The sequence below is a fragment of the Penicillium subrubescens genome (assembly GCF_028828155.1).
Source record: "Penicillium subrubescens strain IBT 31985 chromosome Unknown utg000001l_segment0_segment0, whole genome shotgun sequence".
Taxonomy (NCBI): domain Eukaryota; kingdom Fungi; phylum Ascomycota; class Eurotiomycetes; order Eurotiales; family Aspergillaceae; genus Penicillium; species Penicillium subrubescens.
In genome coordinates this window covers 1,839,051-1,851,567 of record NW_026643151.1, presented here as the reverse complement: position 1 = coordinate 1,851,567, position 12,517 = coordinate 1,839,051, and the positions used below count along the sequence as shown (strand labels likewise).

Below are 12,517 nucleotides of genomic sequence, written 5' to 3'. Positions count from 1 at the left end.
GCCATTTTTACTCCTTCAACCTTTCCCGGTCTTTTTGTGCGACAAGAGGTTGTAATAGAGCCTCTGAATATGCATGATTTGATCGCACAGCAAGGACATCAAGCTTCGTTTACACGTCTATGGCTCATGTCTTGTGGCGAAGACCCAGATACGCTACAAGAATTTTGCAGATGGCCAAAGGAGATTGAATCCGTGTGTCGCCAAGTATCACAATCTGATGAACGATATGTGCCGCGCCATGGTGGGCGCAGCCCACAACCATCGTACCTTCGTGGCATCCACTCGCTTCGAAAGATAACAAGCTTTGATTCGATACCACAGCCTTATACCAACATGGGAATCATATCTCTGGGCTTTGCAGAGCCCCAACTTTGTGCTGGTATCGAAACTGCGAACCGTTACGATCATGTTAGAATTCGGCGTTTCAGGACGGGGGCGTTCAAGAAATTATCATACAAGTTAAACCGACAAGCAAACCAAAACAATGCGTTTTATTTTGGAAATTGAATCGGGTAGTTTCTATATATTTCTATATATTCAGCACTTTTGTTGTACATCATATCATGACTTCACCATAAGGTTTTATTAAAATAATAATGTGTGGACTAGCCGTACTAAAGTGCAGCGGAGATATTGTTATCCTCCATTCCTTCATGTGGCTGTGGCATTTGCTATCTCTCAGTATGAACACGCCGAATAAGCAGCTTCAATACACGAACGGGCTTCATACAGTCCGACCTCCACCAATGAACAGGGTTAAGAGGTCCCCACAACTCCACAGTGGGGCCTTCCTTCCCCAGCTCTGCTGGCTTCGGGGTTAAATCAAGGGTTCAAGGGTTCTCCCGCTAATTGTCGGTGGTGGTAAGTTTTCTGATGCCCTGCGAGACACGACCATCATTGGATCACGGTAAGAGCCATGGGCCGCGTGGCATCCGCAAAGTATCGAGTCAAAATCTTCCCATAGGATTTGTCTGGGAAGCCGTAGAGCTAAAAAGCAACGAATGCGATGCCTCGGCCAAAATTTCCCACTCTCGCCGATCGAAAGCTCCCCACGCCGGCTTTTGGGTTTGGCTGAGAGTTGCCCACTGGTAAGATTATTGAAGTTTGTGCTCCAGATCTCGTATGTTCTGGCGCCGTTGCCGGTAATAGTCAGACTGTCAGCAGCATATTGGCATCGAGTCGGTGGCCATGCTGGATTTGAAACCTCTGGATGCGTTCACCCTGAAATCCGGGACATTATTGATCTCCTCGGACAAGAGGTACGTGGTACTCTGCAGCACGCAGATCTACCCCGTTCCACCAATCCTGCCGTTGCACTTGAAATTCTCTTCCAAAGGCCAATCACGCCGAGGCTCCTGGAAAAGGGGGGCAGCCCAGACGTGAACTCGCACCACAGCTGGTCCCGTTTCCTCGGATTTGGTCCTAACCTGGTCTCGTCAGTGATGCTAATCTTCTTGAAACCCCCTCGATCATCACCAACATACAAGAGGAGCCTCCTTATCTGTCGGTCGCGATCGCATTTAAAGGAAGTGGTGTGATGGGTGCTCAAACTGCAAGTTGAGGTCTTTTGTTGTGTTGGTCACCTGAGTCGAGCGATGTCCATCACGGATTAACTCCTCCAACTGCACCTTCCACCTTTTATTTATCTTAGCTACTATCAACTTCCTCGCGTCGAACTTTCGACACCTTTAGGCGTGTCGCCTGACTGCCGCGATCATGGGTCTAGGAGTACTGGATGTCAAGAACGAGCATGTTCCTGGTGAGCTTGGACATCGGCTATGCTGCGGAAAGCTTGCACTAATAGCTATGCGACTTTCCAGGTACTTCCAATATCTACGAACAAGACGATGATCGGAGCGACCACACTGATACCACAGGTCTGAAGCATGACTGGACGACAAAGGAGCCCACGATTCTTGTCCCACAGCCGAGTGACGACCCTAACGACCCGTTGGTATGTGAGACCGCAATACATACTTCAAATTATACACCGAAGCTGATGAGACTTTGCGGTACCAGAATTGGCCACTATGGAGACGCGACCTGATCCTGGCGACCTTATCTTTCGTGACAGTACTCTGCACCACGCTTAGCTCCATTCTCGCCGCCAACACGGTCAAAATCGCTGATGTCCAACAAATCACTTACGTGGATGCAGCGTTGCTCACTGGATACCATCTTTGTGGTGTTGGCGTGGCCGGTATCCTGATTGTCCCTACGGCTCGAGTCTGGGGTAAACGCCATCTATTTCTGCTCGGACATGTATTGATGATCGCGAGTTGTATTTGGGCTGGCGCCAGCGGTACCAATCATAAGAGCCTTTTATGGGCACGAATTTTCCAAGGAGTAGCTCTGGCCCCATTCGAGGGACTGGTGAATGCTTGTGTCGGAGATCTTTACTTTGTCCATGTGAGATGTCTCGGCTATCTTCTCGAGAGTTAAAACTGACCTTTATCAATCCAGGAACGAGGCAAGCGCATGGCAGTGTCTAATGTAGCTCTCTTCGGCGCTGCATTCTTGACGCCCGTCATTGTTGGAAAGATGACAGTGACTATCGGCTGGCAGTGGTCCTTCTACTTTGTTGCCATCTTTTTGGCCGCCTCGCTGCCTCTGATGATCTTCTTCGTGCCCGAAACGGCATACCGCCGGTCTGACGATCTCAATACCGATTTCAAGCACAAACCTGGACACAGCGAATCCACTGATTCCCATTTGGCGCTCCATGATCCCGTCAATGATGAATCCAAGGCGTTTGTTCCAGAAACTGGTGCCGCACATGGGGCGTCTCGAACAGAGGTGACTGCAACACCAATTCCACAAGAGAAGGATTCCTTCCTTAGGTCACTACGGATTTTCACCGGACGCAAGACGGACGAAAAATTCTGGAAGTTGCTACTTCGGCCTTTCCCCCTGTTCCTGCATCCAGGTATCCTTTGGGCTTGCCTGATTCAAGGCGTAGTCATTGGCTGGGCCGTCTTCATTGGTGTCATCCTCGCCCTTGTTTTCGAAGGTCCACCACTCTGGTTCCACGAGGACCAAACAGGTTACCTATACAGTGGAGCCTTTATAGGATCCATGATCGGGTTGGTCCTTGCAGGTGTCTTGACCGATTCCATGACCAAGTTCATGGTGAAGCTGAATCGTGGTAAATACGAGCCAGAGTTCCGCATCCTACTGGTTGTCTTCCAGTTGGTCTTTGCCTGCATGGGTCTCTATGGCTTTGGATGGACGGCTAGTAATACTATGAAGTATCACTGGCTGCTGCCGGATGTTTTCTTTGCGTTCGTTATCATTGGGATGGTTATGGGCGCAGTCGCTGCGTCTCTTTATATTGTCGATGCCCATCGTATGTTGCAGCCCTCGCCCGTTATGTTTCAGGTCACATCGCTAATGGTTACAGGTGAAATTGCGATCGAGGCGTTTACTTGTCTGCTTATTTTCAAGAACATGTTCAGCTTTGTCCTGACATTCTTTGCCTATGACTGGATGGCCTACGGTGGTGTCAAGCACACCATGATCGTTCTCGGTAGCATCCAAGCGGGCATCTGCTGCTTGAGTATTCCCATGTGTAAGTTTTCACCACGCAGATGATGTTCAAATTGGCTAATTTCCTGTGTTTCAGACGTTTTCGGCAAATGGAATCGGTCTTTCTTCGCGCGCCATGATATCCTCGAAATGCTTCATCTCTGGTAAAGACGGGGTTGAGAGCTTTGTTATGATTATGATCAAGTTAAATATCGAGTTATAACCACATAATAACTGAGCGGTTGTCATGTCTTATAAAGTATCTTCAGTCTCATGTCAAATGTACACTGTATCTCATAGCTCGCCATCAATCAAAACAGGTTATCAAACCCAATAAGGCACATTATATCTACACGCTCTGAATCGATGCACTGTCATCTGTTTTTCTCTCAACTGGATACTTCTCCAAACTCTCATACCACTGTATCGTCGATCCAATCATGAATGCCCAGGACCCCCAAAACGTCGCAAGAGTAGCTTGATACTCCACACCCGATGCAGTACTTGCGGGCCCCAATGCACCGCAAAGAGTGAACCCAATACCGCCAATGAAGTTCCAGACCCCAATGTGCCAGCCGAGGACATGAAAAGCTGGCCGATACCACTTTTCTTGCGTCTCGAGAGTAAATAGTAGTCCGCTGAGAATGAATCCAGTTCCGCCCACTATTTGAGGAACCCAGTAAACACCGTTCGTCACTCGCTGACTCATATGGTCGATAATCCCGGGGAGACCAGTGAAACCAGCGATCCAGAAAATCGTAGCCGCAATGAACTGGGTCAAAGATGCCAGAAAACCCAGTTCATGGAGGTAATGTGTCCGCAATTCAGTCCAAGATGGAAGCCAGCGAAATGACTTCCCATCCGACGAAGACGTCGTATATCCATTCGAAAGATCACGAGATAGTTGATGAGACAAATTTCTCCCAACACCAACAAGATTCCGCCTATTCGTATGGTGATGTCGACACTCATCCTCGCTAGGCTTCACCTCCGTAACAGGCTGAGTCCCATGATTCTCCGCCTTTCTCAACTCCGTCTCCAAAGCCCAACCAAAACAACCAGTCTGATTAGCATTAACAGCCTCAAGCAATAAAAGCACACTGCCAATTTCAAACACCGTCGCGCCGATAAACGCGCTTATACCCCCACCCTGCAGAACCTCGCCCGAGAACTCCGTCCCCGGATCCACGAGCGGCAACCACACGAAAAAAGCATTGATGATCCAGATCACCGATCCAAGGGTGAAAGTAACAGCGACTAGCCATGAGACATCCCAGAAAGGCGCACGCATCGCCATTCGCAGGATACCCCGTACCACAGCTCTAAACGTTGTCGTCGGCGGTGGCGCAATGTACCCCGTTTCTGGGGTCGGAGCGCGATAATCAACCTTCAGCGCATGTCTCCCCTTGCGATTGTCGCGCGAGCGCCAGAGATGCTCGACAGATCGAGCCTTGGCCGGGGGATTTGGCTCTGGTGCTGGTGCGGGTGTTTCTGGCTTTTCTTCTTCTTGTGCCAGGGTACCAGGCTTAGTTTGTCCAGGGGCTGGGGTAGGCGCGTACCGCGCCCAGGTGGGATTTAGGAACGAGAAAGGACCAGAAACATGACTTCGGCGGAGGGTTAGGTGGGGATGATCGGACAGGGGCTCCCGCCCCGGTCGGAATTGTTCGTTGCGGCGCATGAATAATGTCGCCGTTGGTAAAGGGTGGGAGAGGGGAGAGTGTGGGTGTACATGGTACAGTTGGGCTGACCTTGGCTTAGAGGCCAAGCTTCGCGCGGACGTCATGCCATCATGCACGGACTTCAATGAGTGGAGACTTGACACCTCGGTATATGTATTGATTTTCCACAAGAAAAAAACGAGATACTATCTAATCTTCTCTAGGTCATTTGAATTGTGGAATTTTCCTCAAAATGTTGGTCTTCAATTGGGAACGTCACATTATCACTCTTATGCCCGATCTCTGTGTAAAACATAGCAGCTCAAGCGCCTATGAAGCTAAAACACACCTCTTTACCTGCTATTTGATGTCGACATTACCGATATCTGCAGCCCAGCTCCAGTCCTCGTCGCTAGACTCGTCGTCACCGAGGTCATCCAGCTCGTTATCACTGATTTCGTCTTCAGATTCTTGCGCTACCTCCTCTGGTATGTTTAATTGCTCTTCGTCCAAACCAAGCGCCTCCTTAAGGCTGTTGATTATCTCTGAAGTTGAAGCCGGGTTGAACTTTTGAATCGTCAATTTCGCGTGATCCCAGGTCCAGAAGTTGCCCTCGGACCACCTGCCGTCTTCTTCGCAAAATAGTAGGCGAGCATCATCTCTTGCTACAACCTCCAGGGGCTGGTTTTGATAGCTTTCGAGAACTGCGAGTACCGAGAAGTCACAACTGGTTACTCTATGGATCTCTGAGCGACCTCTAGTCAAGACCAAGCAGTGGCCATTAGCCCCTATATCTTTGATATGTGCCTGAGCGAGAAGAAAAATTCTTGACCAGTCGAAGCCGCTCATTCTCGATACTTGTTAGAGGCCTGCCATCCGAACTATGCTGTGCTCCCGAGTTTCAATGTCGCCGATCTTGGCCCCGGCCTGAAGATATAAGGTTGAGTGTCCGCTTCCAAGTATCTTCATTATTGTAGCCTGGCCCTTCGCGTGCACTTGACTGTAACAGTCTATGCGCATCTCCTCGATCTTGGTATCGGCTCCAATCTTAATATGTGCGCTATCGGAGATCATTGTCTTTGAGATGGCACATCGGCCCTTCGCGTGCACTCGGCTATAACGGTCCATGAGCATTTTTCCAATCTTGGTATGGGCCCCGATCTTCACGTTTGCGTGATCAGAGGTCATTATTCGCGAGATAGCACATTGATCCTTTGTGTACAGGCTGCTGGCATTGACCACACTTATCTTCTCTATTTTAGCCTCGGATCCAACCGTTAGACGCGCGTGATCATGGCTAGATACTGATGCAATGGCAGCTTGGCCCTGAACATTCACGGCGCAGGAATCAATTTTGATATTGGCGTTTATTTCAATGTACACCCAAGAATGGGTATTAACTGAGATGGACGTGATGTTTGCTGCGGCACAAATGACGACCCTTGACCAATTGCCTGCGGCGAGATTGGTGATATTTGGTCTATCGGTAATCAGGACACGAGATGTATCGCCTGCGGAAAGATTGGTGATGTTGGACGTGGAGTGGATAAATAAGCTGGAGTTATCCATCGTGATCACAATTAACAGCGTGAATTGGCCTCGGCGGTCCAGCATTGCCACAAGCAGTCTTTCGCAATCCTCTCTTTCTGAGAGCTCCGGTGCCAAGGTATGACCATATACGTGGACGCTTTGTCTATAGGAGCTGTCTTCCACTTTGCCATCGCGTTCGGATGACTGGTACCCCAGCAAGATCTTAGCATGGCTGTCAAGTCCATCCGAGATAGCCAATGCCAATGCCGTTTGTCCAAGGGTGTTCGTGGCCAACGTAACAGCTTCGTATTGTAGAAGCGATTTCACCGTCCTGTCGATATTGTGACCCGAGAGTCGTCTCGATTCAGCTAGTGGAAAGCCGGGGTAGTTTACTGGTTCCAAGGCGAACTCTGGCGTAGTCTTTGCATACCAGGTTTTTGACGACGACTGATTGTAATCTCGGCAAACTGCAGGCCCAATGTGACGGAGTCATACCGTCGACATCCGCCGTATTCGGGTTTGCCCCCATCTCTAATAGCGTTGCCCAACCTTGTGGAATCTGTTCTCTGCACCAAGCGTGAGTGCCGTCCTTTGTTCCTCGTCTTTCGCTTCTAAATGCTTTCCGATTAACAGACATATGTTCGGCTCAACCGTCTCTTCTGAATAGTTGCTGTCGTCAATACTGATCTTAGCCGAGGATTCAACGTTCATGATGCCGCCAATACTGGGCCAGGAATCATCGCTGACAACGACATTATTGATCACGGTTCTGGAACGAGGGCATTGCAAGGACCAGAGTAAAGGCGTCATGCCATTATTGTCTCTCGAATTCACGTTCGCTCCACTTTCAAGGAGAATCTTGACAGCGTCCCATGCCAATTGCCCGCGACAACAGAAAGGAGAGTTTGGCCATCCACGGGGCTTCTGACATCCAAGTCCACCTCCGGAAGATTAGAGAGTAAGAATTTGATAACGCTCTGGCTTGTCTTCGGCAAAACAGGACTCGGTAGTGCAGTTGCAAAAGATTGTCCTGAACGAACAGTTGATATTTCTCCGAGAGAAAACCGCACATCTCCGTTCATGACGATATTGCTCACAATTTGCTTGGCTTCGCGCGAGTCAACTGCCCAGAACATGGTTGGCAGCCCTTCATAGTCCTCTAAAAGGAGGTTTGCCTTGTGGTCGAAAAGTAGAGCTACTAGTGCGTCTGATTTGCCAAATATGGCCCATCGCATGGGATCCCAACCGCGGAAGTCCTTGCTCTCGATGTCCTCTGATCTCTCCAGGAGCGTTGTAGCTATCGACCGTAATCCAAAATATGCAGCCACGTGGAGGGGTTTTATGCCAGAGTTCACTGCTTGGCCTTTACTTCTCCAGTCTCTAGGAAGCGGGGCCACTACCGCCTGAAAGGAGTTCCGCATCTTTTCTTCGTCCTCAAAAAGCTTTTGAATCTTGGGTTGCACTATTTCTTCCACAATTCGTGCGTGATGACCCCAGTGCAAACTTGCGTATCGATCCAGCGCATAACATCCGGCTCCTCTGGGGGTACTTGAAAGAATGCAAGAAAGACAGGCCTGTGCAATTTGTTCATGGGCATTGGGAAAGTCCACGTTCTGGACTGCGGGCTTAGAAAAGTAGATTTCCGCTGTATAATGGACGAAGCGGAGGGTTCTGCTGTGGTGATCTACTGTGAGGAGCCCACGACAGACAGATAATAGTTTCTCCTCAGGTATCTCATCAAACTCATCATCTGTGACGTCGGTGTCAGTCCCTGCCTCGTCAATTTCGTCTTCAAGCAACAGAGCCTGTTTAACAATGTCGATTGTGAGGTTCTGAGGATCCTTGGTAAATACAACCCAGGACAACACTTTTCGTGCAAGCTCAACGTCGTATGGACTCTGTTCCCAGATGCCTTTAAGAATACCTGTGTAAGCATCTCGGTAGGCTTCCTCGAAGGTCTTATCGTGAAAGGAGGGCAAGCTTCGCAGCGCCTGCAAGACGTGAAATTTTCTGCTTGTCACAGCCTTACTGGCTAGAAAATCCATGTAAAGCTTGGCAGGGAGGAACCTGAGACAATCTTGTGTAAACATGGGCGCTTGAGTAGGTTTGATGAGATAGGTTGGATATACATGCCAGCTGCCTTCGCAACAATCGCCTCTTTTACCTCGGTCTTCAACTTCGGATACCTTCCAGTAAGTTCCCGGAAGGGAGTGTTTGAAGCGATCCGACCCTCGACGTATGCAGTGATATCACCGTCGGTAGCTGTAACTTTCATTACCTTGAAAGATACGTCCATATCGAGTCCAACAGTCCTCAAACTTTCGTCCCTCGAGGTCACTAACAAGTGAATCTTGTCTCCTAGAGAGCCGAGGGCCTGCAAAAGTCTGGACTTGGTGTCCAGCTGAAAATCCGCGGCATCATCACTCCTGCACTCGTCGAGCGCATCCACAATCAGATAGACAGATTCGAAGTGGTCCAGTTGGCTTTCCAGTGCCTTTTCGTACTCCTCGAGTAATGGCGAGCTTTCCGGCACAACGGACGTATGTTTCTGATATAGGGATTTAAGCTCGTTTGAGATTTCTTTCGACTGTTGGGCGAGCTGTTGCAAGATGGTTCCCACCAAGCTGATGGCAGATTGGCTTTTGTCCGAGTGGATACAGTATAAATAGGCAACCCCGATATTCCTTCTCTGTTTCTCTCGTACATCCAATAGGTGCTGTAGTATGATAGTCCTACATTCGCAGGTGTTAGTACAAACAACCTGAGTTCTTGGAGAAATGGAAAACATACACCAGAGAAGTCTTGCCAGCACAGGCTACCAGGGATTAGTACCGGATTCTTGTTTCGAGGATATTCGTGACCACTCACGCATCCCGTGACACCAGAGCCACTTATGCTCGCCATTATACCAACTTGCAAACTCTTTGCTCTCCAGTGATCTCTTTCCGATCGGGATATGGAGGTTCTTCAGGCGGTCTTCATAGAGGGTCCTGAAGTTGATGGCAGGCAGCCACTTAAGGATATCCACCGTACGGGGTGCTTTGACCTGTCAGCCACGCCTATAAGTGAGTTTTGTCGCAAAATACAAACCTTTGGACTCATGCGTTGCTTGATTTACGGTCACATTATATTCATGCGTATCTCCAATTGTCAATGATGCCTGATCTCTGAGGAGTACATCTTGAGCCAAATGACCCTACGATGGTGGTTAAGTGTCTTGCCTTATGTCTGCCTCTTGCTTCAGGGCAACTTACCCGTGGATTTCCAATTTGTGAATTTCTTGTTGGGGAAATTGACAGATTCCTCAGTATCTCGAGCGTTGACTCGGCTTCGCTGCACGGCATTGCACTCCTGCGTCCGAGACGTGCGAAGATTCACAAAAGGGCACAAATTGATTGCCAGAAATAGGAACTTGCTGGTTCGTTGGGTTGACACCATCTACAGGCATCTCATTTCTCTCTCTTTGAAGCCATGAGTGAGATAGCTAAAAATCGTGTGGCGGATGTTGCCGGCAGGGCATCGCGCTCTTAGCATCTTGTAGGTCTGCCCGATGTACGGGATTCAGCCCCCACTAAAATTTCGCGCAGCGGCTCCAGGAAACCCCTCAGTTAAGGCGCTTGCAGCTTCCGCATGGAACTTCATGATTATCACTGGAACACGTTGTCAAATGCGGGCCAACCAGACGCCACATTATGCTGCGGCGCGTAGCTGAAACGATCGCTCGGGGCTGAACTTCATCTGGGATCATCACGGTTTTAAGTCGTTGAGTGTCTACTACTTCAATGCCCTCAGTCCAATTGACCATTACAACTTACAGGTATTTGATTGGCTCTCCGAGCCCCTAACAAAATCAAGCCATGATGTTAATAATTGCAGACAAGTAAACTCGGGCGGCTGAGGCTGAACTCTTCGACTCAGACAGGACAGATAAGAGACCGCTAGTGTGCTTGCATCTCATCCCACTTTCCTCTTCGCATACTTTCCTCGCGGTATCCCCGGACAATATTCTGCTTCAACTCACAGATACTTTGACGTCGTTCCCAATTGCTGCCCTTTACCAGACAGAGATGGAATTGGCTGGCTTACTCTGGCCGTTGGCTCCATCCCCGGGATTTTCGTCTCGTGTGTTGAATGCTTCCAGTATGTCAAGCTCGGTCGGGCCTTTGGGGCAGACTTTGGATTCTGTCTGGCAAAATTCGAGGCACCAGAACTAGAGTTCACTACATAGGGAGACTCTATGGGCTTGCTTCAGACCCCCTTCGACCCTCCAGCTTTGTTCAAAAACGGAAATTCGGAGGAAAAGGAGGTCAAGAAAGCCATACAATGGCTCGCCTTGATTGAAGATGCTTTCGAGGATGCAAAGAAAACATCACAGAAGTTCAAGTCATTACACGAAGATGACGACGAACCGGAAATCCTGGAGATTCCTGAGGAAACGGCCGAGCTTGAGAAAGGGGAAAAGCATATGAAAAAGCTCGTTCTATCACTTCGAAGAGCCACCAAGCGTCGCCAGAAGGAAGCAAGTCTTGGAAGGAAGATACAGTGGGCTTTGTACCGCAAGGCCGACTTCGAAAGCTTGATCGAGACAATATGCCACCTCGTCGATTACCTAGTGAAGTTGTTCCCGACTCTCCAGGATCAACAGAAGCAGTTGTGTAAGGAAGAATTGAAGGAAGTCGAACCAGAGAGCATCCCAACGCTTGTTAAGGTCCTTGGCGAAAATGATAAGCTTCTCAATCTCGTCATCTTCGAAGAAATCAAAAAGAAGGGTCACAGGTTCGAAAATGTGACCATCGATGGAAGTGGATTTGTGAGACTGGGTGATACCTACCAGAATATCGCGAACGCTAAGCCCTCGGTAATGTCTGTCACTGGACTACGAATTGGCGGATCCGGCGTCTCGCATGTTGGACATCGAATTACAACTTCAATCACAGATGAGGGAAATGCTTGTGCACCAGACCGCAAGAAGTGTCAGGATAATGAAGTTGAACATCAATGAACCACATATTCTCCAAGTGCTCAATACATCAGTTTTCATCTTTCTTGACCATACGTACTGACCTCTCTTTGACACCATGTGCCGGCTAAGCTGTCAAGATGCCCTGCGCCACTTGATCTGTAGGGCTTACGAGTTTGTGGTTCTTTAGATACCTACCTCGCAGGAGGCCCAGTCTATAGTCCTGCTAACCGCCTCATTGTAGGCCAATAGGGTGATGATAACCATGCAGGGTAAGTAGGTGAAGTTGAACTAAGCACATATAATACATCTCTGAGTATGCCCTTGAGAACCAGATTTCCGACAGCGGGGTTATTAAGCAGTCATCCCGGTACAGCAAATAATGGGGGACGAGTTCGGATCAGATCGCCGGCAGCAAGAAATCAGGTAGAGCCCTATCCTTGGCGCGATCTTTGAATGGTATCTAAGATAAATACACTGTAGAACTTGGATCGAGACCTAGATATACTCTATCGGTGAGGGTATTCCTCCCAGCATTGTGGCGTTAGTCGAAAGTACCGGGAGATGTACATCCCCACCTCCAAGCCCGAAGTACCCGAGGTAATCATGACGATCATGAACGAGGAGATAAAGAACATGAAAATGGGGCCTTTTCGCATCCCAGCGTAAACGAACCACAGGGAGATCCTGATCACCCTCGACCCACTAAAGTGTGAAGAAGCTCCTAAGCCCTCCAAGCCTTCCAAAGCCCCCAAAGCCCCCACGTCACCACCAAACGAATCGAAAGCGGAAGTTGAGCTACTCAGTCCCACCTTAAGGATCCACTCAAGTGGATGTTAAGTAA

General features: G+C 49.1%; 5 protein-coding genes across 5 annotated transcripts; 2 read left to right on the top strand and 3 right to left on the bottom strand.

The window, feature by feature from the left end:
- Positions 1 to 1,716: 1,716 nt before the first annotated feature.
- N7473_000595 (putative MFS transporter) lies at positions 1,717 to 3,693 on the top strand (the record flags this gene model as incomplete). The annotated part of the gene is made up of 6 exons (XM_057146535.1): positions 1,717 to 1,759; positions 1,821 to 1,954; positions 2,020 to 2,409; positions 2,464 to 3,346; positions 3,401 to 3,568; positions 3,623 to 3,693. 6 exons carry the CDS (start codon positions 1,717 to 1,719, stop codon positions 3,691 to 3,693), a joined length of 1,689 nt encoding a protein of 562 aa, XP_057014421.1.
- A 181-nt stretch (positions 3,694 to 3,874) lies between these two features.
- N7473_000594 (uncharacterized protein) lies at positions 3,875 to 5,203 on the bottom strand (the record flags this gene model as incomplete). Its single annotated transcript, XM_057146534.1, has 1 exon — positions 3,875 to 5,203. The coding sequence occupies one exon, from the start codon at positions 5,201 to 5,203 to the stop codon at positions 3,875 to 3,877; it is 1,329 nt and encodes a 442-aa protein (XP_057014420.1).
- A 340-nt stretch (positions 5,204 to 5,543) lies between these two features.
- On the bottom strand, positions 5,544 to 6,752 carry N7473_000593 (uncharacterized protein; the record flags this gene model as incomplete). Its single annotated transcript, XM_057146533.1, has 2 exons — positions 5,544 to 5,864; positions 6,066 to 6,752. The coding sequence occupies 2 exons, from the start codon at positions 6,750 to 6,752 to the stop codon at positions 5,544 to 5,546; spliced, it is 1,008 nt and encodes a 335-aa protein (XP_057014419.1).
- Positions 6,753 to 7,543: 791 nt separating this feature from the next.
- N7473_000592 (uncharacterized protein) lies at positions 7,544 to 10,057 on the bottom strand (the record flags this gene model as incomplete). The annotated part of the gene is made up of 6 exons (XM_057146532.1): positions 7,544 to 8,780; positions 8,843 to 9,445; positions 9,504 to 9,528; positions 9,582 to 9,752; positions 9,804 to 9,909; positions 9,968 to 10,057. 6 exons carry the CDS (start codon positions 10,055 to 10,057, stop codon positions 7,544 to 7,546), a joined length of 2,232 nt encoding a protein of 743 aa, XP_057014418.1.
- An 893-nt stretch (positions 10,058 to 10,950) lies between these two features.
- N7473_000591 (uncharacterized protein) lies at positions 10,951 to 11,715 on the top strand (the record flags this gene model as incomplete). Its single annotated transcript, XM_057146531.1, has 1 exon — positions 10,951 to 11,715. One exon carries the CDS (start codon positions 10,951 to 10,953, stop codon positions 11,713 to 11,715), a length of 765 nt encoding a protein of 254 aa, XP_057014417.1.
- Positions 11,716 to 12,517: the final 802 nt, after the last annotated feature.